The following is a 26,516-nucleotide window of genomic DNA, read 5'->3' on the forward strand; positions in this document are numbered from 1 at the left end:
ATTTATGGACCTCACTTGGGATTCAGAGAAAATTTCTCACAAATACATTTCTTCCCTCCCTTGTGGGTCCTCCTTTCTCTCCCTATGTTTTAATCCAACTAACTTGTGGTTAATAAGAGCAAATATTCTGGGTGCATTAAAAAGCATGACTGGACCTACCCTCAAAAGGTTCTTATCAGCCACAGGAATTCTTTCATATAAACTCATACAATTGAAAGTCATTCCGTCCAACAAGCCACCCTCTCTGCTCTCATCAGTGTCTCAAGAAGGAGCGAAAGACCCTCGGCAGAAACTCCTGGTGTCAGGCACACAGTGGTTTACCTGATAAGCGTTCATTAATTATCAAAAGCCAACCCACATATGTGGAGAGACACCAGCGCCCTGTGTAAGGAATTCATCTAGCACCTTAACAAAATCAGATTCTCCAAGAATGGCCAGGCAGGGAGAATTCCTCCTCAGGGAGGGGTGGTGAACATCCTTGCAGGCTTGAGGTTCCCATCCTTCCTGGAGACCTTCCCTAGTAACACTGCCATCAACCCCCTTGACCTCCAGGGTTCCTCCCCTCAGTGCTTGGCCCAAAGGGCACAGAAGATTCTCCCCGTGAGACCCTGTGCTGCAGCTGAGGCCGGGTGGGAGCGGTCAGGCACAGGCAGGTGGACGCCCCGCTGCCGGAAGGTGAGCCATAATTCTGTAAGTCAGGTTAGTGGTGCTAGTCTCGGGGTTCACCTCTCTTTTTAGCAACCATAACCTTTTAGAGAAGTCATACTGGTCTAACCTCAGTTGCGCTCCAGGGACTTAAGCGATATAACCATCTAATGAGTAAACAGTAAGAACATTAAGAGTCGCATTCAACCTGTATCTCGTGTGATTCTATTCAATCAATACAATTATCCCCAGGAAATGTAATGCAAACTAAAGAAAAGTCACCCATCCTGACCAAAAATAATGGATTTCAGGTTGTTGATGGATATGGTGCCTTGGAATGACTAAAACACATTTTCAAAAGCAGAGACTTTTGTAATCAAATCCAAAATGTGAAGATTCAAACAAAAAGATATGATAAACTATACAGAGTAGATCACAGGGAAAGATGACTAAGTGGTAGTTTAATATAATAAGTTTAATGTAATAACTTAAAACATGCAATTGGGTCATCAACTACTTAAAAGCAAATCACACTAGACCTGTTAAAATATCTGTATAGGAACAGAAAGAAACCATAGTTAGATTTGCTGTCATTACCAATGAAAGCACAGAGTCCTAACCACTGGACCGCCAGGGAATTCCCAGTCATTACTTTTTTATATCACTAATCTAAATAAATATTTTCAAAATATAAGGGAAACAGAATAGGTTTAAAACAAAAGAAATATTCAAATGGGACTAGGACCCTGGAGAAGCTCTTGAATTTGTCCACAAGCAGAGAGAAATATTGTTTATGCCACAATGTTAACCATAAAAAAAAAAATACTGCCTGTTGTCCCTCACTAGGAGAACAGATTTTTTTTTAAAGTAGTATTTAGAGAATGGAATACTATACAGTAGTTTGAATAAATGATACTAGATTAACATGCATTAACATGGATAAATCTCAAAAACAATGTTGAATGTAAAAAGCAACCAACCAAAACATATGTTCAGAATCATATCATTTATCTACATCTTAACAGATACACACAAGTATATGTACATAAATATACCTAATACATGATTGGATGGATACACATCAATTCATAATTATAGTTGCCTCTGGGGAGGAGAGGAAGGGAATGAGACAGAGGAGGAGAATGTAGGACTTCTATTTTATTCAAAGTCTTAGTTTCTTTATAAAAATAAGAAAAAAATTATAAATGTAATACATTTTTAATTCTCAGAGACGTATACACCAATGTTATATACTATTTTGTTTTTTTAAAGTTAAAAAAATGGCACTACAATGCATCCTTATATTTTTGTGTTATTTCAGGCCAATGAAATAAGAAAAAGGTATCTCACGTCCTCTGTGGAATTGATTTACATGCATGTATATGCCTAAGCTTCTGTATCTCCATGCTGATATGCATAAAACAGAAGGAAAGTACTTTGACAACTTTACAATATTATTACAGTGAGCAATTTTCTGAAACTGCATTTATTAAACTTCAAGTTATGAAACTCTCTTATTATCTGTTTTACTTTTTATTAGGTAAACGTTTATTTTGGTATAATTTTAGATTTATAGAAATCTTGAAAAGAGGGTTCAGAGTTCCTATATTTCCTTCACCTGGCTTTCCCTAACCAGGGTACATTACATTTTGTCTGTAGACAAATACTCACACTTTATTCAGATTTCACCAGTTTTTCCACTAACATCCTTTTTCAGTTCCAGGATCTAAGTAATGTCTGTTTCATTTTTCAACGTATTTCTTCCAGTGTAAATACACACAGACTAGGTGCTTTGTTAAGTTAAAATGACATTGGTATATTTTAAATTTTCTTTTATGGGGGCTTATGTGTAGTTTTATTTGACAATGATCACATACTCCTTTTGTAAAAAAAAAAACAAAATGGATACATCGTCAAAGGAAAATGCTGAATGTAATAGGCACCCCTTGGAACCCTAAAGCATCTGCTTGGTGGAAAACATACCTCTTGTCTCTTTCTTTCTTCCTGGCTAACTGTCTGAGATAATCCATTTCTTTTCACCTAGGGGGAAAAGCAAAATAAAGTTGAGTGCATTTACTTAAACAACTTCTTTATTATGTAAGACATAACTCTATGCCCTTCAAAAATGAATTAAGAGAAATTATGCAAAATGTTGAACTCAGTACATATTAATTTTGAGTCTCACACCCCTCAAACGACATTTAATTACACTAATAAATTAGCATAGTTCAACAGTAAAGAAATGAAAAGTGTCTAGCACACTATCCTATCAGGTTGAGTTAATCTGTTCTACTCTTAGTTCTGGCTATTCCTAAAATACTTATGAAATTAATCTTCTGATTCATAACTGAAGAAATTCCTGATAATAAAGAAAATGAAGCCACCACTCTAAGAGTTTACTGCCCAGAACCCTGGTCAGTAATATGGTGCCCTTATTACATTGAAAGAGTAATTTTAGCACTATTTTTTCACAAATTCTCAGTGGAACAGCAATGCTCTTTATAAAAACCCAATCAAACAAGGAAACGCAGTCCCCTTGGCCCAATTTCAGCAGTCTTTCAGGCATATTTAATTTTGACAAATAAGGATATTAACCTGATAGTCTTTGGAGAAGCCACAGTACCTACAAGAGCCAAGAATGCTAGTACCATACTTGCAGTAATACGGTTGCATCCCTAGTTGAATCCCTGCGGTTCCTATCTCAACTGCCACACATTTTTACCTGACTGCTGTAGTTCCTATCAAAATTCAGTCTCTAACCCAAAGAGTAGAGGCTGAACTATGAACTCCATGAAGGCAGGACCTGGAGTCTCTTCTGATATACCTGGCACTGAGTCTGGCACATGAAAGATATTCATGTTTTTCAGTTAAAGTTTAATTAGCAAAAGGCAAGGCATATGCAAAATACCAACCAATTAAATCCTGCACTTCACAGGAAGACGAGCAGGAAGAGAGTGCCCTCCCCTTGTGTGAAAAATTAATAGCAATAAAATATAACAAAGGTCTTCAAACGTTTGGCTATCGTACCTCTCAAAAAAAACCTTAAAAACCATGTTCCCTTAGACCCATTTTTAAGTTGGCATCTCAAATTTTCATCCTAAACTTAAAGAATTTTAAAGATGTATTTTGCTGCTAATTGTAAATTTAGACATTTTAACCATGTGTTATTACACTCTTTTAAATGTATCCAATGGAATATAAAAACCATGATGACTAAATACCTATTGCATAACATCATCCATTTAAAAATAAATAAGCTTTTCTTAACAGTTGGAGATTTTACATTACTCTTCTTCCTCCTTGAAATCTCATTTCTATGTCAATCACACACCCCCAAGTTTCCTAGTATAATTCTATGTGTCAGGGTATCTGATTAGTCACCCTAGCATACTTTAACACAAAAATAGGTTTTTACATTTAATTTTCTAAAATTTTCTGTGACCAATGAGCTTTAAGCATAAAGACTCTTCTGGATTGTAAAATCATTACAAATAGCATTATTAATCTATAATCAAAATGACTCAATTACTTCCAATTGCAATGCATTTAGCCCTAAAAGTAAAATTTTACTGACAATGCAACTCTGAGTGAGACGGTGGCTTAATTAAAGGAGGCTTTGCTGAAACCAATATTTCAAATGGACCCATTTTATCTTGTGCCTGTGATTTAACATGTTGATACAGGGTACCAAAGTAAGATTTGATATGGGTAAGAGAGATGGCTTTCTTTAGAAAAATGGCAAAAGGGGTAACTGTGAAACTGGAAGTTGGAAAAATAAAACAAACCCTGGTGTAACACTTTAACTGCAGATACAGTCTCAGTTTTAGAAAAAAGAATACCTAGGAGTTGAGAATCTGGAAAATGGTCCCCTTAAAACTATTCCTGCCCACCTCACATGGTCTTGCTGAATGCCCTGGGGTGTGATGCATATCCCAGTGTGAACACCGCTGGTACACAGTTCTCTACATTGTGGGGTCAGGGAAATAAAGACAACTACATGTTACTGCCTTTAATCTGATTGTTGGAAAAGGTTAGAAAGCAGTACAGTAGAGTAGAAAGAGTCCTAAATCGATAGTAAGATCAGCAATCATTTACTGAGCACCAGGAAATATGCTGTGTATTTTATACCCCGTTCCCATTGAATCCTCATAAAAATTCTAAAAAGCCAATACTACTTTTATGCCCATTTCACAGATGGGAATAACAACTAAGGCTTAGGATCCCAGATCACACAGCTAATAGGTAGCAAGGCCAGGATCCCCATCCAGGCCTGTCAACTTCAGGGCTCCCACTCTTAATCATGATATTATCAGGGATAGGAATTCCCAGCTTTCTATGAGAGGCACCCCATTTCTACGGTTGGATGATCATCACTACAACTCCTTCTAATGCCAGGTCTGTACCAAGTCTCCATATGTTTGCTTTCATCCACCCATATCACGGAATGTTGTAATGCCTTACCCACCATCCTGACCCTGGGTCAGCCTGTCAGCAAGAACTCATGGCTAGAAAGCCTTCTTCAAACATTTTAATAAGGGAGGAGACTGGCCAGAAGAATGAAACCGTTCAGAGCTGCTCCCATTTGGTTAACCCTGAGCAGGAACTTCACAGGATTTCCTGCCTGACACAAAGTCCTGGCAGATCGATATCCCGGCATCATGCCCACTGTCTCTGCAGGTGAGGTCACCAGCAAGAATTTCCATGCCACCGGCATCTCTATCCACAACTACTGCTGAGTTCAAACCCGGAAATCTTAAGAGGAAGAGAGCGAAGCATGTGGGCTTAGAGACCTACCCAGATACAGCTAGTTTACTGAGGGATAAAGAGTACTTCATCCTATCAAAAAGAAAAAGAAAAAAAATCCCCAGCTAAAGTAGTTGCTTTTCTGAGGGGGGAGAGAAGGTAGTTTTGAAAAAGGCAAAGTACTAATTGCATAGAATTATCATCTTTCACTAATAATACTAATTTAAAAAAATGATAAAATATTCCTTTACCCCAAAAAGTCATCAGTAAGAGACCAGCAGCCCATACAAAACTGACCAAAAAGAAAAAAAGATTCCATGAAGCAGTCTTGGGTTATAATGAAGGAAACGGGCACATTCGGGGAACCTGAAAACTGGCTCCGGAGGGCTGTCATGAGCCAGATCGGCCTGGCTGGGTGCCAGACCACTGTTCCAGGTCCTGGCTGGACAGGTTCTTCTCCCGAGCCAAGAGGAAGCATTTTGTCCACCTGAGACCGTCCACGTTCAACTCTAAATTAAGCAGAGCAGGTGCCTGGAGGTCGAAGGTCAAGAGCGGCAAGATGATTTCAGAGACCGAAGAATTTGGAAGATGAAACCAGAGAAAGAAGGGGAGAGAGGATATAAAAGAGGGCCTCACAGAGCCTGGCAGAAGGCAGGCAGGAGAAAACTGGGGGAGAATGAAAACACAGAGCAAAATGTCAAGCGGAAAGAAACAAGGAAAGAAGGGGGTAAGGGAGGGAGGGAAAGGAAAGAAGGAGAAAGAATGTGTGCAAAGATTTTAACAGTAAATATCTCTGGAAATTTTCTATTCAAAACCAGTGACCTTATTGCTCAACTGAAGTATAAAAATCATTGGAAGGCCCAGGCTCTTCTTTTGCACACAAAAAAATGTGTATAAAGCATATGTTTATACCTATAGTTTTTACATTTACATGTTTTCTGCAGTTTGCAGTTTTGCTAAGAGAATCTAGCAAAATTCTCCAAAGGTTCTCCTTGTTTCCATGTATGGAAAAGAAAATACACCAGCTTCCAAAATGGATTCCTATTTTGTTATCTAAAATGCAAGAAATTAAATTGTACAGGCTCTTTTCGTATTTTTTAAATATGTATTTTGCAGTGGTGGCTCTGGCCCAGCACAAACGGGAACACACAGATAGCCAAGCAACACTCCTTTACAGCCCTCTTCTGACCTCACTTGAACTTTCTCATTCCTCACTCGTCTAAATTTTTTATTTAACCATCTCATCAAGTAGAATTACATAAGTAGTTTAATGAAACATTAAGAACTAGATTCCATTTGGGGTTCTTGATTTCGTATAATCTAAGCAATTCACAAAACTCTTCAAATCTTGCCATGGCAGATTCTAGACTCTAAGGAGAAAGTGTGAATATATGTCAATATTGTCAACATTTGAAGTGGATAAAAATTAATTCAAATAAAACAACAAAACTGTAGCTCACAACTATAGTTCTGACATAAGTTGAAAAATATGGAACATATATTATGTGGCCTGTCAAGACGGTGAATGCAGGGAACTCACTAATGTCATAACAGTCCTAAATTCATAATTATAAATTATATTTGTACTGCTGTAACTGGATTAAAATTCTCCTCCCATGATGTTTGTAACCAGTATATTTTCCATGTTCAAAAGAGACAGAAGTTAACAACTGGCTAAAACTAATGAAGAACAGTAGAAGATACTTCATCTATGGATATGATATTGTCTTACTAGACCCAAGATATAGTTTTTGAAATTTATAAAAGGGTAAACTCCCTAAAGTACAGACCCAAAAGTTAATTAATAGATACTCCACCTAAAATTGACGGCGAGTAAGTCAGAGAAAGACAAATGTCGTACGATATGACTTCTATATGGAATCTAAAAAAATGATGTAAATGAACTTATTTACAAAACAAAATAGACTCACAGACATAGAAAACAAACGTACTGTTACCAAAGGGGAAAGGGAGGGAGGGATAAATTAGGAATTTGGGAGTAACATGTACACACTACTACATATAAAATAGATAAACAGCAAGGACCTACTGTATAGCACAGGGAACTATACTCAACATTCTGTAATAACCTATACGGGGAAAGAATCTGAAAAAAGAATAGATATATGTATATGTACAACTGAATCACTTTGCTGTACACCTGAAACTAATACAACATTGTCAGTTAACTATACTTCAATTTTTAAAAATGGTTAAAAAATAAACAAATAAAATAAAGTGGATGCCGATTTCCTTCTTGATACTTTGCGAATCTGAGCTTGTTAGATGACTATCCCACAAAGGAACAAGCAGGCTTTAGGTAGTAATTCCACTCCCGCATTCACCACAGCTACAGGTGTTTTCACCTCGTGAAGAACTGTGTTAGGAAAACCACGAGCTCTGTGCAATATTCCTTGGCCTTTGACGCCACTGACTGGAATAGGTAATAAGCCAGGTTCTCTGCACCTCCAACAGAGCCCTGAGGTTGCCATTTATACAGAGCCTATCTACAGGATAGAGTCAGCCCTGTACTTGTGAACAGAGCCAAGATGAACTACACCAGTCTCCTGGCTGATCAGATGATCATTTTCTATGGGGTAAACAAGGATATGTCCTCAGGCCCTCTGTGACTTGACAGTGTCTCTAGATAAGACAGGTGCACATTCCTTCTATTTTTCACCGCCAGCCAGAGAAACCAGAATAGGAGGGCCCCCAAAAGACTGACCGACCAAAAAGGCTCAGAAATGTAGTCAATTAAAAATTAGATCAGATATTTATAATCCAAGATCACTCGGGCTCCATAAAGCACTAATGTCCATTGAATACCCATTGGAGCTAAGACCTTTAGACTTGGAGTTACCCACTTGCTGAAAATTGACTGGTTTATTCACGCCTCCTGGTGATTCGCTATTCATGGGCTTCTATTCTCAAGAGTTCAAGTGGGAAGAGAATGAATTGCAAAGTAAAATTATACCACGGGACACAATCACTCCTAGGTCCTTTCTACAGACTTAACACAAGCCGAATAGCCCCTGAATTATAAATGAGCTAGAATTCTTTCACCGCCAACAACGTGGGAACAGCAGCTCTCTGAGTGTATGTTTGAAGTTCCTAAATGAAAAATCTGCCACAGGCCCGAAACACTGTCCTCTGTAAGCAGTCCCTGCAGGCTGCCTCGGGCCCCGCCATGTCCACCGAGAAATCACTGAGATACCGTCCACCTAAGCCACGGGCTGCCTCACAACTTCCACATCAAAGAGCCAGAGATCTGGATAACCAAAGATCAGATAAATGAGGTCAAGGTGGGGACAGTGCCATATTTTTAGGGAGGAGCTGGTAAACAGAACACTATTTTTTAGAATAATGAGAGGTAGAAGACAATGGCCCATTTAATAAAATCATATGCTTAATTTAAAAAGATGTCAAGTAACATGCCAGGGAGGGACCTTCTAATTCATTTGTTCAAAAAACCAGATCTCGCGATGAAGAGTGGCCCCCGCTTGCCATAACTACAGAAAGCCCTCGCACAGAAACGAAGACCCAACACAGCCAAAAATAAATAAATAATAAATTAATTAAAAAAACAAAACAAAAAACCAGATCTCCTCTCTGATCTACATTGTTAAGGTTAATTCTATAATCCTCACCAGAGTTCTTGAATCTCAAGAAACAGCAAGCTCCCCCAGCCTCCCAGAGGTAACCTCAGGTCTGCTAAAACTGTGGCAAACTCAGATAAGACAGGCCAGGGCTTGGGGCTTTTACCCTGTAATGGCCTGAGTCACCCTCTGCAGACAGAGCCAGGATTCCTGATTGAGCCCCAGTTACTTCAGTACAGATATGAGGCCGAGGGGACAGACCACAAACAGCAAGGTCATTAAATGTACAAGAGTAAGTTGCTGTGCTTTGTATGATTTAGGAGATAAGCATGCATTACTTCCTTTGTAGCCAGCCCTCGTAAACCAGCATCCTATATCTAGCCAATTCCTGATTCAGAGTATTGAATCTATTTCTCCAACTACCAATGTATCAAATGCTTACCATGCACCAGGTACTGTTCTTTCCATGCATCTAAACCGTCTAACAATGCCACAAGGAAGCTATTACTATCGCTATTTTACAAATAAGAAAATGGAGACACAGGAAAGTTAAATCATCGTTAGCCCTAATAAGTGGCCAAGCTGGGATTCAACCCAGGCCTGCTTGCTGCCTCCAAGGACTAATCTCTCTCTTTTTTTTTAATAAATGTATGTATATATTTATTTATTTTTGGCTGCGTTTGGTCTTCGTTGCTGCGCGAGGGCTTTCTCTAGTTGTGGCGAGCGGGGGCCACTCTTCATTGTGGTGCTCGGGCTTCTCGTTGCGGTGGCTTGTCTTGCTGAGCAGCACGGGCTTCAGGCACACAGGCTTCAGTAGTTGTGGCTCGTGGGCTCTAGAGCGCAGGCTCAGTAGTTGTGGCTCACGGGCCTAGTTGCTCCGCGGCATGTGGGATCTTCCCGGACCAGGGCTTGAACCCGTGTCCCCTGCATTGTCAGGTGGATTCCTAACCATTGCGCCACCAGGGAAGCCCCAAAGACTAATCTCTTAACCACCGTGGTGCACTGCCTTCTCATGCTTCTGAATTTCTTAAGAGGTGTGACCTGCAGCTACTTTTCCCTTAAACTAAGGTCCTCCCCCTGGATGCCCCAGAAACTGCATCCCCAACTGAATTCCCAGCTCCTGCTGCAGAGAAAGTTAAGCTGTCAGCAGGGCGCCTGGCAGTTTAACTTCTTGATTAGTCCTGACATTTGTGGAATCTCCTCAAATTCCTCTCTTTGACTTGTGGCTCTCAATACCATCATTCCCCTGTGGGCTATTGAGCCCGGACCCAAGTGTACTCAATCTCTATTCCCCCGCGAGAGAGAAACCCAGTTGTCCTTTTTCTATCTGCAATCAAGAGGAGAAAATGAGATTAGGACATACATGAAAAGCTCATGACACAGAAGTAGAGAGGGTAAAAAGTAAAATGGTTTTAGGGGAAAAAGGCAATTCCATAAAGTTATTTAATAAAAGATGAGCAGTTTTTAAAAGTGGAATATTTAATAAGATATGGAGGAGGAGACCAGACTAATAACAGGGGTGAACAGTGGAGGGGGTTGGGAATGGTGGTAAAATCAGAGCAACTTTCAGTCTTAACTGTTGTGTTTAGTTTTGTAATAAGGTGAATGTATTTGCATTACTTTTATAATTCAAAAATAATTGTTTCAAAGAACTTAATTTAAATTTTGATTTTAAGTTGGAATATTAGGAATAAACTAATGACTAACAAAGGGAATTGGTTAAAAGAACCAAACACCTACCTATTTGATGAAATATAATATGAGCTTTACAAAAGTTGTTGTGGAAGAAACTTTAATAACATGGAAAGTCATTCACAAGATTGTTAAGAGAAAAAAATAGGTGACAAAACAGCAGGTTTAATGACCTGAGAAAATATTTACAACATTGTTAAAGGGAAAATATGAGTAATAAGACAGTATTATTGTGTTAATTTTTGCTTAAAGGAAAAGGAAAACTCTAAATACACATTAAGAAAAAAAAAAAGTCTGAAAAGTTATATACCAAAATATCAACAGTGATTGGATGGGAGGGATTTCAACTAATTTTTATTTTCTTCTTTTTATCTATTGGTACTTTTTGATTTTTCTATAATAAACATCTCTTGGCTTTGGAATTAAAGCATTATTTTTAGTAGAAACTAAAATATGTTTCAAAGTCCTCTCTCAAAAAAGAAACAAAGCAAGTAGGACAGGCAAATGGAACTGTTTACGGATGCCAATAATACCTGCATTTCTTTGTTCCTGCCCACAGGAAAGCTCTTAAGTGAGAGGTGACCATGAGAGAGATTTCGGTCAAGCCCAAACCGGGCAGTGGCTTATGAGGCAGTGTTGAAAATGAGTGATGACAGGCAGGTGTGCAGATGGGCGAGCAGAGGAGGACTTGGCTGGAGTCGCATAATTGACAATGACGCCAATGACACACAGTGAAGGCGTGAGTCAGGAAGGGGCTGACGAAGGCAGAACAGGTCTGAGGGGCTCCTCTTGCAGAAGAGGACACCTGTTTGTAAAGGTGGTGCCAACATCTCTGCTGCCATTTTGTTTTTGCTTGTTCTTTTTGGAAAAGTGGCAGATGGATAGAAATGATCACCTCCAAACAGTAAGTTCCTTAGAACAACACTGACACTGAAGTTAGTTTCTTAGATTGGCGATAAAATCTAAGCTGAGTAAAACCTGTTTTGGAAAAATGGATACTGAAGTGAACTAACAGGGACTTCCCTGGAGGTCCAGTGGTTAAGATGCGGCACTTTCACTGCAGGGGGCACGGGTTCGATCCCCGGTCAGGAAAATAAGATTCCACATGCCGTGTGGTACAGCCAAAAAAACTAAAAATAAAAAAATAAAGTGGACTGATGTTTTACACGAGATGTTCAGAGCACGCAGTGGTTCCACTGGACAGGAATTACCTTATTACATGGAGGAGACCTGAGAAATAGGCACAGAATTACCACTGTTCTCCGATTTACCTATATCTCAAGCTTCCTTCAAGCAATAGTTTATACTTCTATTGCTTTTATTTTCCACTCTTCTGCCCATCTAGCCCGTCTAGTTTTAGTCAGAGCCTCTAGAGAGCACTTTCCTGACCTTTCCTGCTTTCTACGGTATCTATCTGTGTCATTCATTTTCGCATTTTGTCCTACATTCTTTCAAAAACATCACTTAAACCTTTCATTTCTATTGCCTCCTAAACCCGCTTCTGAGTTCCTGCAGCGCAGGTACTGGTTTTCAGCTTGATTTGTTTGCCCCACCCAGCACAACGCAGTGGAATACAAATGAGTTTTGCAGTCAGATACCAGCGTTTTCAAGCTACAAGCTTATAACCTCTTAGTGAAGAGCAAAATAAAGCCCAAGAATTTCTGATCGTCATCTACTTAAAGGTAACAAAACAGAAAGGACAGAATAGAAAATACCATAGTGCACTGCATGTATTAAGCATAACTTCTGCTCTGTAAAGCTTTTGTTTGAGATACACAGACATGTGCACCCGTGAACACACGTACTGGCTGGCAAGTAAAATGTATTTCTCATTATGTTAAGCCACTGATACAGGCCACGGTTGCAACGTCAACTCCGCCGTATGTAAATTTACACTAGATATGTCGGTCATGGCACTTAACACTCCCACTCACCCTCAGAAGAAAAGCTGTTCTGCTCAGAGCTTCTGCAAAAGCAGCAGCCCAAGTGGTCACATTTCACACCATCATGCACCATGGAGGCCAAAGCTGACTGGAAAAGAGCTACTTAAGCACCTGATGAGATAACAGTAAATGTTTAAGTGACCTATTTAAGTGGGGGGAAAGTGGCTGAGCCTATATGATTCTCTCTCAAGAAATTGACCTGGGGGGACCTCCAAGATGGCAGAGGCGTAAGACGTGGAGATCACCTTCCTCCCCACAAATACATCAGAAATACATCTACATGTGGAACAACTCCTACAGAACACCTACTGACTACTGGCAGAAGACCTCAGACTTCCCAAAAGGCAAGAAACTCCCCACGTACCTGGGTAGGGCAAAAGAAAAAAGAAAAACACAGACAAAAGAATAGGGACGGGACCTGCACCAGTGGGAGGGAGCTGTGAAGGAGGAAAGGTTTCCACACACTAGGAAGGCCCTTCGCATGCGGAGACTGCGGGTGGCGGAGGGGGGAAGCTTCGGAGCCATGGAGGAGAGCGCAGCCACAGGGGTGCGGAGGGCAAAGCGGAGAGATTCCCGCACAGAGGCTCGGCGCCGACCAGCACTCACCAGCCCGAGAGACTTGTCTGCTCAGCCGCTGGGGCGGGCGGGGGCTGGGAGCTGAGGCTCGGGCTTCGGTCGGATCCCAGGGAGAGGACAGGGGTTGGCGGCGTGAACACAGCCTGAAGGGGGCTAGTGCACCACAACTAGCCGGGAGGGAGTCTGGGAAAAGGTCTGGAGCTGCCTAAGAGGCAAGAGACCATTGTTTGGGGTGAGCAAGGAGAGGGGATTCAGAGCACCGCCTAAACGAGCTCCACAGACAGGCACGAGCCGCGGCTATGAGCACGGACCCCAGAGACGGGCAGGAGACGCTAAGGCTGCTGCTGCCGCCACCAAGACTCCTGTGTGCAAGCACAGGTCACTCTCCACACCTCCCCTCCCGGGAGCCTGTGCAGCCCACCACTGCCAGGGTCCCGTGATCCGGGAACAACCTCCCCAGGAAACACACGGCACACATCAGGCTGTTGCAACGTCATGCTGGTCTCTGCCGCCACAGGCTCGCCCCGCATTCCATACCCCTGCCTCCCCCCAGCCTGAGTGAGCCAGAGCCACCGAATCAGCCACTGCTTTAACCCTGTCCTGTCTGAGCGAAGAACAGACGCCCTCAGGCGACCTACATGCAGGGGCGGGTCCAAATCCAAAACACATGACCAGATGCTGCCCTGCCCATAAGAAAGACAAGATCCATCCCCACACATCAGAACACAGGCACCAGTCACCTCCACCAGGAAGCCTATACAAGCCACTAAACGATCATTAGCCACTGGGGGCAGACACCAAAAACAACGGGAACTACAAACCTGCAGCTTGCGAAAAGGAGACCCCAAACACAGTAAGTTAAGCAAAATGAGAAGACAGAGTAATATGCAGCAGATGAAGGAGCAAGGTAAAAACCCACCACACCAAACAAATGAAGAGGAAATAGGCAGTCTACCTGAAAAAGAATTCAGAATAATGATAGTAAAGATGATGTAAAATCTTGGAAATAGAATGGAGAAAATACAAAAAACGTTTAACAAGGACCTAGAAGAAATAAAGAGCAAACAAACAATGATGAACAACACAATAAATGAAATTAAAAATTCTCTAGAAGGAATCAATAGCAGAATAACTGAGGCAGAAGAATGGGTAAGTGACCTCGAAGATAAAATAGTGGAAATAACTACTGCAGAGCAGAATAAAGAAAAAAGAATGAAAAGAATTGAGGACAGTCTCAGAGACCTCTGGGACAACATTAAATACACCAACATTCAAATTATAAGGGTCCCAGAAGAAGAAGAGAAAAAGAAGGGGTCTGAGAAAATATTTGAAGAGATTATAGTTGAAAACTTCCCTAACATGGGAAGGGTAATAGTCAATCAAGTCCAGGAAGCGCAGAGAGTCCCATACAGGATAACTCCAAGGAGAAACACGCCAAGACACATATTAATCAAACTATCAAAAATTAAATACAAAGAAAAAATATTAAAAGCAGCAAGGGAAAAGCAACCTAACATACAAGGGAATCCCCATAAGGATAACAGCTGATCTTTCAGCAGAAACTCTGCAAGCCAGAAGGGAGAGGCAGGACATATTTAAAGTGATGAAAGGGGAAAACCTACAACCAAGATTACTCTACCTAGCAAGGATCTCATTCAGATTCGACAGACAAATTAAAATCTTTACAGACAAGCAAAAGTTAAGAGAATTCAACACCTCCAAACCAGCTTTACATCAAATGGTAAAGGAACTTCTCTAGGCAGGAAACACAAGAGAAGGAAACGACCTACAAAAACAAACCCAAAACAATTAAGAATATGGTAATAGGAACATACATATCCATAATTAAATTAAATGTAAAGGGATTAAATGCTCCAACCAAAATACGCAGACCAGCTGAATGGATACAAAAACAAGACCCATATATATGCTGTCTACAAGAGACCCACTTCAGACCTAGGGACACATACAGACTGAAAGTGAGGGAATGGAAAAACATTTTTCATGCAAATGGAAATCAAAAAAAAAGCTGGAGTAGCAATTCTCATATCAGATAAAATAGACTTTAAAATAAAGACTATTATAAGAGACAAAGAAGGACACTACATAATGATCAAGGGATCAATCCAAGAAGAAGATATAACAATTGTAAATATTTATGCACCCAACACAGGAGCACCTCAATACGTAAGGCAAATGCTAACACCCATAAAAGGGGAAATCGACAGTAACACAATAAGAGTAGGGGACTTTAACACCCCACTTTCACCAATAGACAGATCATCCAAAATGAAAATAAATAAGGAAACACAAGCTTTAAATGACACATTAAACAAGATGGACTTAATTGATATTTATAGGACATTCCATCCAAAAAACAACAGAATACACTTTTTTCTCAAGTGCTCATGGAACATTCTCCAGGATAGATCATATCTTGGGCCACAAATCAAGCCTTGGTAAATTTAAGAAAATTGAAATCGTATCAAGTATCTTTTCCGACCACAGCGCTATGAGACTAGATATCATAATTACAGGAAAAATCCTGTAAAAAATACAAACACATGGAGGCTAAACAATACACTACTAAATAACCAAGAGATCACTGAAGAAATCAAAGAGGAAATCAAAAAATACCTAGAAACAAATGACAATGAAAACATGACAACCCAAAACCTATGGGATGCAGCAAAAGCAGTTCTAAGAGGGAAGTTTATAGCAATACAATCCTACCTCAAGAAACAAGAAAAATCTCAAATAAACTACCTAACCTTACACATAAAGCAATTAGAGGAAGAAGAACAAAAATACTCCAACGTTAGCAGAAGGAAAGACATCAAAAAGATCAGATCAGAAATAAATGAAAAAGAAATGAAGGAAACAATAGCAAAGATCAATAAAACTAAAAGCTGGTTCTTTGAGAAGATAAACAAAATTGATAAACCACTAGCCAGACTCATCAAGAAAAAAAGGGAGAAGACTCAAGTTAACAGAATTAGAAATGAAAAAGAAGTAACAACTGACACTGCAGATATACAAATGATCATGAGAGAGTACTACAAGCAACTATATGTCCATTTTAGGACAACCTGGAAGAAATGGACAAATTCTTAGAAAAGCACAACCTTCCGAGACTGAACCAGGAAGAAATAGAAAATATAAACAGACCAATCACAAGCACTGAAATTGAGACTGTGATTAAAAATCTTCCAAAAGGCAAAAGCCCAGGACCAGATGGCTTCACAGGTGAATTCTATCAAACATTTAGAGAAGAGCTAACACCTATCCTTCTCAAACTCTTCCAAAATATAGCAGAGGGAGGAACACTCCCAAACTCATTCTACGAGGCCACCATCACCCTGATACCAAAACCAGACAATGACGTCACAAAGAAAGAAAACTACAGGCCAATATCACTGATGAACATAGATACAAAAATCCTCAACAAAATACTAGCAGACAGAATCCAACAGCACATTGAAAGGATCATACACCATGACCAAGTGGGGTTTATCCCAGGAATGCAAGCATTCTTCAATATATGCAAATCAATCAATGTGATACACCATATTAACAAACTGAAGGATAAAAACCATATGATCATCTCAATAGATGCAGAAAAAGCTTTTGACAAAATTCAACACCCATTTATGATAAAAACCCTCCAGAAAGTAGGCATAGAGGGAACTTACCTCAACACAATAAAGGCCATATATGGCAAACCCACAGCCAACATCATTCTCAATGGTGAAAAACAGAAACCATTTCCTCTAAAATCAGAAACAAGACAAGGATGGTCCACTCCCACCACTATTATTCAACATAGTTTTGGAAGTTTTAGCCACAACAATAAGAGAAGAAAAAAAAATAAAAGGAATCCAAATTGGAAAAGAAGAAGTAAAGCTGTCACTGTTTGCAGATGACATGATACTACACATAGAGAATCCTAAAATGCTACCAGAAAATTACTAGAGCTAATCAGTGAATTTGGTAAAGTAGCAGGATACAAAATTAATGCACAGAAATCTCTTGCATTCCAATACACTAATGATGAAAAATCTATAAGAGAAATTAAGGAAACACTCTCATTTACCTCTGCAACAAAAAGAATAAAATACCTAGGAATAAACCTACCTAAGGAGACAAAAGACATGTATACAGAAAACTATAAGACAGTGATGAAAGAAATTAAAGATGATACAAAGAGATGGAAAGACATACCATGTTCTTGGATTAGAAGCAACATTGTGAAAATGACTATACTACCCAAAGCAATCTACAGATTCAATGTAATCCTTATCAAACTATCAATGGCATTTTTCACAGAATTAGAACAAAGAATTTCACAATTTGTATGGAAACACAAAAGACCCTAAATAGCCAAAGCAATCTTGAGAAAGAAAAACGGAACTAGAGGAATCAGGCTCCCTGACTTCAGACTCTACTACAAAGCTACAGTAATCAAGACCATATGGTATTAGCACAAAAACAGAAATATAGATCAATGGAACAGGATAGAAAGCCCAGAGATAAACCCATGCACATATGGTCACCTTATCTTTGATAAAGGAGGCAAGAATATACAATGGAGAAAAGACAGCCTCTTCAATAAGTGGTGTTGGGAAAACTGGACAGCTACACGTAAAAGAATGAAATTAGAACACTCCCTAACACCATACACAAAAATAAACTCAAAATGGATTAAAGACCTAAATGGAAGGCCAGACACTATAAAACTCTTAGAGGAAAACACAGGAGGAACCCTCTCTGACATAAATCACAGCAAGATCCTTTTTGACCCACCTCCTGGAGAAATGACAATTACAACAAAAATAAACAAATGGGACCTAGTGAAACTTAAAAGCATTTGCACAGCAAAGGAAACCATAAACAAGACGAAAAGACAACCCTCAGAATGGGAGAAAGTATTTGCAAACAAAGCAACTGACAAAGGATTAGTCTCCAAAATATACAAGCAGCTCATGCAGCTCAATATCAAAAAAACAAACAACCCAATCCAAAAATGGGCAGAAGATCTAAACAGACATTTCTCCAAAGAAGATATACAGATTGCCAACAAACACATGCAAGGATGCTCAACATCACTAATCATTAGAGAAATGCAAATCAAAACTACAATGAGGTACCACGTCACACCGGTCAGAATGGCCATCATCAAAAAATCTACAAACAATAAATGCTGGAGAGGGTGTGGAGAAAAGGGATCCCTCTTGCACTTTTGGTGGGAATGTAAATTGATACAGCCACTATGGAGAACAGTATGGAGGTTCCTTAAAAAACTAAAACTAGAACTACCATATGACCCAGCAATCCCACTACTGGGCATATACCCTGAGTACACCATAATTCAAAAAAAAGTCATGTACCACAATGTTCATTGCAGCACTATTTATAATAGCCAGGACGTGGAAGCAATCTAAGCGTTCATCGACAGATGAACGGAAAAAGAAGATGTGGCACATATATACAGTGGAATATTACTCAGCAATAAAAAGAAATGAAATTAAGTTATTTGTAGTGACGTGGATGGACCCAGAGTCTGTCATACAGAGTGGAGTAACTCAGAAAGAGAAAAACAAATACTGTTTGGTAACACATATATATGAAATCAAAATAAAAGGTTGTGATGAACCTAGGGGCAGGACAGGAATAAAGACGCAGACGTAGAGAATGGACTTGAGGACATGGGGAGGGGGAAGGGTAAGCTGAGACAAAGTGAGAGAGTAGCATTGACATATATACACTACCAAATGTAAAATAGAGAGCTAGTGGGAAGCAGCTGCATCTCACGAGGAAATCAGCTTGGTGCTCAGTGACCACCTAGAGGGATGGGATAGGGAGGTGGGAGGGAGATGCAAGAGGGAGAAGATACGGGGATATACGTATATATATAGCTGATTCGCTTTGTAATAAAGCAGAAACTAACACACCATTGAAAAGCAATTATACTCCAATAAAGATGTTTAAAAAAAAAAGAAAGAAAGAAAGAAATTGACCTGGGTAGCTATACATGGAAGCTGAAAGGATAACATGAGGAGGGGCTGGACCACGCTAGATAACCTCAAGTCTAAGTTACAAGAACTCAGAAACTCTGAGTATGCAGGAGCTCTCAGGAGAGAAGACAGACCTGGCAAAAAGGGAAAATGAGCCAATTCATGAGAAGAAATAGCCAACAGGCCACTTTTGAGACTGAGTCACATTCCTGGCCAAGTACCAGATAGAAATGTGGTTCCTGCTCTTCCAGAGCCCTGGGTACACATCCGTTATTTAGCGAAACTTTAGAGGCTCTGTTCCAAGTAACCTCAAGACCCTAAAGAAAACAGTAGGAGAGTAACCCTATTTGTCACTTCGGAGTCTCAGCTGCCTCAATATATAGTAGAGAAATAGTACCCGCTCTCATGGTATTGTCACAAGCTCGACATAAGCTGAGTGAAATGACCTAGTATAATCCCTGGTGCACAGTCTCCTCTGCAAACACTGCGTTAATAATTTAACTGTATGTAAATAAATTAATATCATGATGATCCAATGACAGGTCCCATAGCTACAGCTATCTGCACTGCCTGCTCACACTGAGACCTTAACCCCAGCTGAGTATGAGTTGAGCAGACAACAACCATACTCCTTTGCACATAACCGCCAGAAGCAGGGTTTCCTGCCGCCCCAAATATGAACTACTCCATTTTTATGTTATTGCAGTTGGATGGGTAGCAGAGTTTATCTCCCACACTAAAGGGGTAAATAACCTGCAATTTCCTTTCACTGGCAAAAATACTTCCTTCTGCAGAAGCTGTCCACTGGCTACAGTCCTTATCACCCCAGGTAACAGATATACAGATAATAAATGCCATAATAATTGTAAGACATAAGAGTACGGATTAATCATGTAGAACATCAACAGGCTATAAGTACTCTGGAAAAATCAACCTAATTTGAGAAAAAAGTTTTTAAGCACTAGTTCCACATTTAAAGATTCAACAGTAATTTTGATGATGACAATTTCTCTAATCAATCATCATAGAGACAAATCACTCTGTGGATATGGCTCTGATGAATAGCCCCATCACTGGACCAAGAGAAGAGACACCACAAGGGGACATCTTAAGGTCAAGAGGGCAGATACAAGAATCTAATGGATGATTTTCACAAGTGCAAGCTCAGTATTATAGAGCCTTTCCCCACAGTTATTCAGAACTCCTCAAAGTAACCGAGCCTTCTTTCCTTTTACCTAATTACACTATATTCCTACAGACTCCTATTGTTCTTGAATGCATCCGTCTACCTCCCCAAAAGAAATACCAAGTGGAGGATGAGGGAGGCTGTAATTTAATTTGATTTCGTAGTATGCAAATACTTACAATAGGTAGTTCTAAACTATGAAGATACCAAGTTTCCTAATGTATCAAAGACATTTAATAAATCCAGGATGTAGCCAAACTGTCGAGAATTTTTCCTTTAAAATAAAAATTAAAAACAGCCTCCAAATAGCCCCAAATAGGAAACTTCCTGGCTGTTTTCCCCGCTGAGTTTTTTTGCTGTTATTTTCACTTATGGGATTAGGTTTTTGCCTTTACTCATTCATTTATACATTCACTCATAAATTCATCACATATTTACTGCAAGCCTACTGTAAGTCAGGCAATGATGTGCTAGGAACAGGATAGGAAACATAACAGACAAAAATCTCTGCTTTCATGCAGATTTTATTCCAGTGGGAGTAAATGGACAATTAACAAGAAAAGTAAATCACATAGTATGTTAGAGGGGTAAGTGTCAGGAAGAGGATAAGAAACGTTAAGGGGGTGGTAGTGAGAAAGTCATGTGGCTCTCTGGAAGAAGAGCTATTTATTGTAAGCTGAGGAGACAGCAAGTGCAAAGGCCCTGAGGCAGAGTGCACCTTGTACTGGAGGAACATCAGTGTAACTGAGCAACAAGCATGGGATGAGTCCAGAGAGTAACCAGGGGCCAGAATACACAGCCTCACTGGCCCCTGTAAGGCTTGGCCTTTATTTTGAGTGGAGGTAAGAAATAACTTGAGGGTTCAGAACAAAGGGACAATATCTCAGTACATTTTACCAGGATCACAATTCAACAATATAACTATATAGCTGCTATATGGAGAAGAGACCAAAACAGACCCACGTAGATGCAGGGAGTTGAGCTGGGAAGCAATGGGGACAATCCACCTCCACAGTGACAGGGTGGCAGCAGAGAAGTAGCTCTATTCTGAAGTTACAGGCAACAGACTTTGCATCAAGTCAGAAGTAGGTTATGGGAGAAAGAGAAGAGTGAGCAAAGGCTCTAAGGGTTCTGACCTTCACAAGTAGAAAATGGAGTCATTATTTGCTGAGAAAAAGAAGAGATTATGAGAGAAGCTGATTTGGGTGGGAGAGAAGGGAGTGATCAGAAGTCAACTTTTGGAAAGGTTAACTTTGAGATGCTGGTTAGATACCAGAAACAAAGCTGGATATCCTTGTCTGACGCTCAAGGAAAGGTCCAGTCTAGAGACAGAAACTTGAAAGTCATCAGAGTAGATGATGCATTGAAAGCCACAAGACTGGATGAGATCACCAAGGGAGTGCAGACAAAAGAGAAGCCCCAAGGATGGAGCCTCTGGACCCCCCAACAGGTAGAGGCTGGAAGAAAAGAGATCAAGAAGCTGCAGGTGCACTGACTTTTTCTCAAATCCTCTGACCCTCCATCACCCCGAAGGGTCCGCATAGCGTAAGTGATGTTTTCTCTGCTTGGGACACCTCCAGCCTGCACCCGCCCCTCTAACAACAACTCTGACCTGACACTTATCTGGTAGCTGGTCAGATGGCATCTCTTGTCATCTCCTTTGCCACCTTCCCTTGACTGACAGCATCTTGCCCAGACAGGTGCCCTTCCCACAGGATCTCAGAGCAGCACAAGCACGTCCTTCACAGCACTAACACAGCAATTCTGCATGTCCGTGTGGGATAATTTGGTGTCTGTCTTGCCATTCAGGGTGTCAGTGAGGACATGAAAGCAAAGTGGAGTCTGTTTGTGCTCTATCCCCACTGCCTAGAAGAGGGCCCTCCATAAAGACTAGGGGAATCAAGGAATCATTCATCAATCTCTCTCATCAATTTTCTGCTCAATGAAATAAGACCCTCTTTGTCTGGGTCCCAGCTCTAGGTTTCCAGTTGAAACACCTCCTTTCGTACTTACACCAACCAATACGAAACACCCCCGTGCTCATGTCCTCCCACTTTCTTGGAGCACCTGTCTCTTCTGCTCCATACCTGCCCTCAGGGCCTGAGGCACACACACTCACATTTTCACAACCCATTGTTCTCTCCGGAGAATCAACAATATAAATATTGGTACATCTACCACTCCATTGCCCTTTGCTTACTAAGCTCCAACCAGAGTAGCTTTTTTCTCAATCTCTCTATATTTTTCAGAAGGGGTTATAGTTCCACCATCACTATAATTCAGAAAAAGAAAACCTTCTAGAGGTGACATGAACAACATGCAAATGTACTCAATACACAGGGAGCTACAGTGAGGTATCCCCAGTATTTGGAGATAAAGTCAAAAGAAAAAAATACTCCCAAACTGAAACTGAACAAAACAAAAAGTATAAACTAGTTTTACACATCTACTTGTGTGTGCATTTTTCTAAAGAGAAGGTCCATGGCTCACAACTTTTACCAGATTCTCAAAGCAGGTATAGCTCCCTAGAAAAGAAAGATGGTGAAATGCATATCCATCCTACAGCCTAACCCAGAGACTAGAAAGAACACTGAAGATCATCGTGTAGAGACGTGAAATGATTTATAAGACACACTGTTCAGGAAAAAAACAGGTTGTAATAGCTGCACAGTATATCATTTATGTAAATACATGTAATCTTTATTTTTTCCTTACATGTATATACTTGAATTTCAAGAAGAGTGTTACCAAATTGAGAACAGCGTTGCCTAGAGAGAAGGCGAAAGAGATTGGGATTGCAGATATGATCAAAAGAGACTTTGGTCTCATCTGAAATGTTTAATTTTTTTTCATGGAACATGTGCTATGTATTGCTTATACAGTCAAAATCAATTCTCAAAAATGTTGAAGGAACACCACAATCTAATTGTACTGAAATGACAAGAGTATAACAGAGCCCACTCCCTGCCCCAGGCTAAGCAGATCCCAGCTCCAGCCCTCTTAGCTGGACCAGGATCTCTGCTGGGGCTCCCAGGCCCAGGCACATGGACCTCCAGTTCCGTTTATAAAGATACAAACACTCCAGGAGACCTACTCTCCAACTTAACAGTGTGCACGAGTACACGTCTAAAGCCCTGACTGTTTACATTGTGAGTACCAAAACTTAGCCAGATGTGAAAAATGGGAATGTTTTTTCTATTTTTTAAACATAAAAGATAGATATGATAAAAGGTATTAATCACCATTTAAGGTAAAAAAATAATTTTATGAGACTGCTATGTTGCAAAAATGTAAATGGAAAATTCTATGACTGAAGAGATTATTTTAAGCAGCAACTCACTGAACAACTGAAAATTAATTCAGACAACTGTGAAAATGTAAGGGAAAAGGATGAAATTGTCGATGACCTCTAAATGCATTAAGCATTTCTGCAAACAGAAGGATATTCAGATTTACTACATCTTTTGAGCTCTGATTTTCAGTAGAAAACAGTGTCTTTCACAATAAACGTGGTGTAGATTCTAAAAGAATAAGTCCCACCAAATGGAACTACTAAAGACTCCAAAGTGTGTTATATTTTCAACTGAATGAAATTACATTGATAATCAAATGGCCATTTTTCAAATCGCCCTTTCTCATTTGGCAGTTCCAGAAGGTCAACCAGAGCAAACTATGTGTGTCTTTAGGAGCTGATTCCAGAACTCAAAAGACCAAAGTCCTAATTCTAGATATGAACCTAGCTAGCCACACTAAGGACAGCTGAAGACGTACTTTAAAGAAAACATGAAAAACCAGTTCCAGAATAGAGTTTAAAATTTTTGAGCAAACTGAAGAAATATTCAAAATGATTTAAGATTACTGCTAAAGCCACGTGTCAGCAAGTATAAAGGAAGAGTCCAGTAAGAGGATGACTATAGCAGGTGGATGTCAGGTGACTGCATTTGGTATTGAATCCAAGTAGAAAGTTGGCCTGTGTGCTTGTTTTTGCCTCTGGAGCCTGAGCACCCTTGTCAAAGGTACCTGGGGTGTCAAGGCGGTGGAAATTACACAAACACACCCCATGGCAAACAAATGGGGTCAGGGCATGGCTGGCAAGTGTGGCTTTGGGGCTTAACAAAACAAACACCGGTTTCGCAACTGTCATTTTTTAGTCCAATGCATAGCACGTGATGGGGAGAGGGGTCAAGTTATGACAAAAAGCAAAAACACTCCAGTCAAGATTGATTTTTTATTTTCAGTAATACTGTAAATCCTTCCGGGATCCCATTAAAGGATGAAACAGATTAGAAACCTGAAGTTCACTTTGCATGGAGGACTCAGCTGCTACCCACCTATAGCACTAACTGTAGCAGGTGCTCAGTGTTCTATCCCACACTAATAATACAATCAATATTTTTCTTCAAACCCACAAGCTTTGCCCAGAGATCCAAGAACTGCTGTCTCAGTCCTCACGATGCCATTTTAGGTGATTTGCTGGGCCATTCACCTGTGTATGGCAGGTTCCTTTGTCTCTGGGCACAGATCTCTGGAGGACAAAAATGACTTTTCAAATTGAAACCTCCAATTTCTTCCACTTATGACCAACTAAAACCTGGAAACCACGATCATTTATTTCTCATATATTAGTGTTCCCCAAGGCCTGAAGAGCAGCATAAAGTTATGTTCCCTGGAATGAAGAAATCCTATATTTCTGATGAAGAATAGATCGATATCCTCTGACAATCAAGTGAAGGAAGAGTAAGCCTGGCACCATCTGATGACAGTGTGGAGCCCAGGTTGTGTCCCTGACAATGGAGAACACCCCACTTCTACATGGAGATCCCGTCAGCAAAGCCACACTGCTACACACATTCACCACTAAGTCACTATAATCCAACTAGGGAAGCCTAGACTTTCTCTATTCTATGAAGGCCCAATTAAATGCCTCTCTAACTCAGTTCTAATTCTCCCTCATTCCTAGGTGACCACAATGCTACAGTTAAACCTGTCCCAACACCATACACGGAGAACCACCTTTCGTGGTTGTCCCATGAAACCAAAGGAGACACATCATAAACAAACACACTAAGACAAATTACATACAGACTGAAGGCTTCAGGACCTTACACAACAACCAGAAATGACTGCAAATTGCGGCTCTTCTAAAGAGTCTCCTGCATACTGGATGCTCGTTACAGTCAACCGATAAAAGTTTCATCACCTCAGGAGGCAGTCACATGTTGGCCACAAAGATAAGAGATTTTTACAAAATAAAACAATCAACAGCAGCTAATGCACAGGTGTGCTCACACGCACCCCTCCCAAGTAGAAAGTCAAGGTAGATGCCAAATTGAGACCTAACCCCTTTGCCAGAAAACCCCTTGTCCTATTCCCTTTCTGGGATTAAGGCCTTAGTCGAGGAAGAGTTTTGTGTTAAAGACAGGATGGGGACTACCCTACTTATTTGGTATTATTAAAAGTTAAGCATGGAAAGATGATGGAAAGTCGAAGTGTTCCAAAACCTGCCCTAAACACTGCAGCCCCTTTACAAGGAGAGATCAGGGCACAAGGTCAGACAGAGAAACGGAGGTGTCTACCCTTTACAGAAAGCATCCTGACATTTTTCATAATTCATGAAGCCTCTTCTCTTTAGGGCCCTAACTGCAACCTGGATATTTACTAACTGTTAGGCTTCTAAAAAAGTAATCGCTGCTTTCTGTTGTTTTTTCTAAAAGCCAGAGCTGCTTGCAACTTTTTAGAGGGTAGAAAACCCACGTGGGAAGGACAGAAGAGAACTTCAGGACAGTGATGACCCCTGGGGAGGAAGGAAAGAGAAAAGGACTGGAGAGGAGGATGGTTAACTGAATCTGCCTCAAAAAATAGAAGGCTGAAATAAATATGTTAAAATGTTAACATCTGTTCAAGCTGGTACCTGGAGGGCAGGTACCTGGAAATCTATTACACAAACTTAAGTTTTAATTTTTCTACATGCTTGAAGTACTTTATAATAAAAAAAAATTAATATGTTTTAAAAGTGAAACGGAGACACAAAAGGCACAAAGAAAATGCAGGCTGGTGCCCAAGTGATGCAAAGTGGCAAAGTCCAATCACGCTGCTTTGATTAAATGTAATTGCCACCAAC

The 26,516-nt window shown here is 40.2% G+C and overlaps 1 protein-coding gene across 4 annotated transcripts in view; it reads right to left on the reverse strand.

Annotated features, from left to right (window-relative positions):
• Window positions 1-26,516, reverse strand: part of ARHGEF26 (Rho guanine nucleotide exchange factor 26) — a 164,982-nt gene that overhangs the window by 123,292 nt on the left and 15,174 nt on the right. For all 4 annotated transcript variants that reach the window (XR_014245274.1, XM_082394334.1, XM_082394336.1 and 1 more), the window contains exon 5: window positions 2,629-2,685. Coding sequence is in view for 3 of the 4 variants with exons in the window: in XM_082394334.1 (XP_082250460.1) it covers window positions 2,629-2,685 (57 nt within the window). In the remaining variant the exon portion in view is untranslated. The remainder of the gene's footprint in view (window positions 1-2,628; window positions 2,686-26,516) is intronic.

Source organism: Balaenoptera borealis (genome assembly GCF_965194805.1).
Source record: "Balaenoptera borealis genome assembly, chromosome: 5".
Lineage (NCBI taxonomy): Eukaryota > Metazoa > Chordata > Mammalia > Artiodactyla > Balaenopteridae > Balaenoptera > Balaenoptera borealis.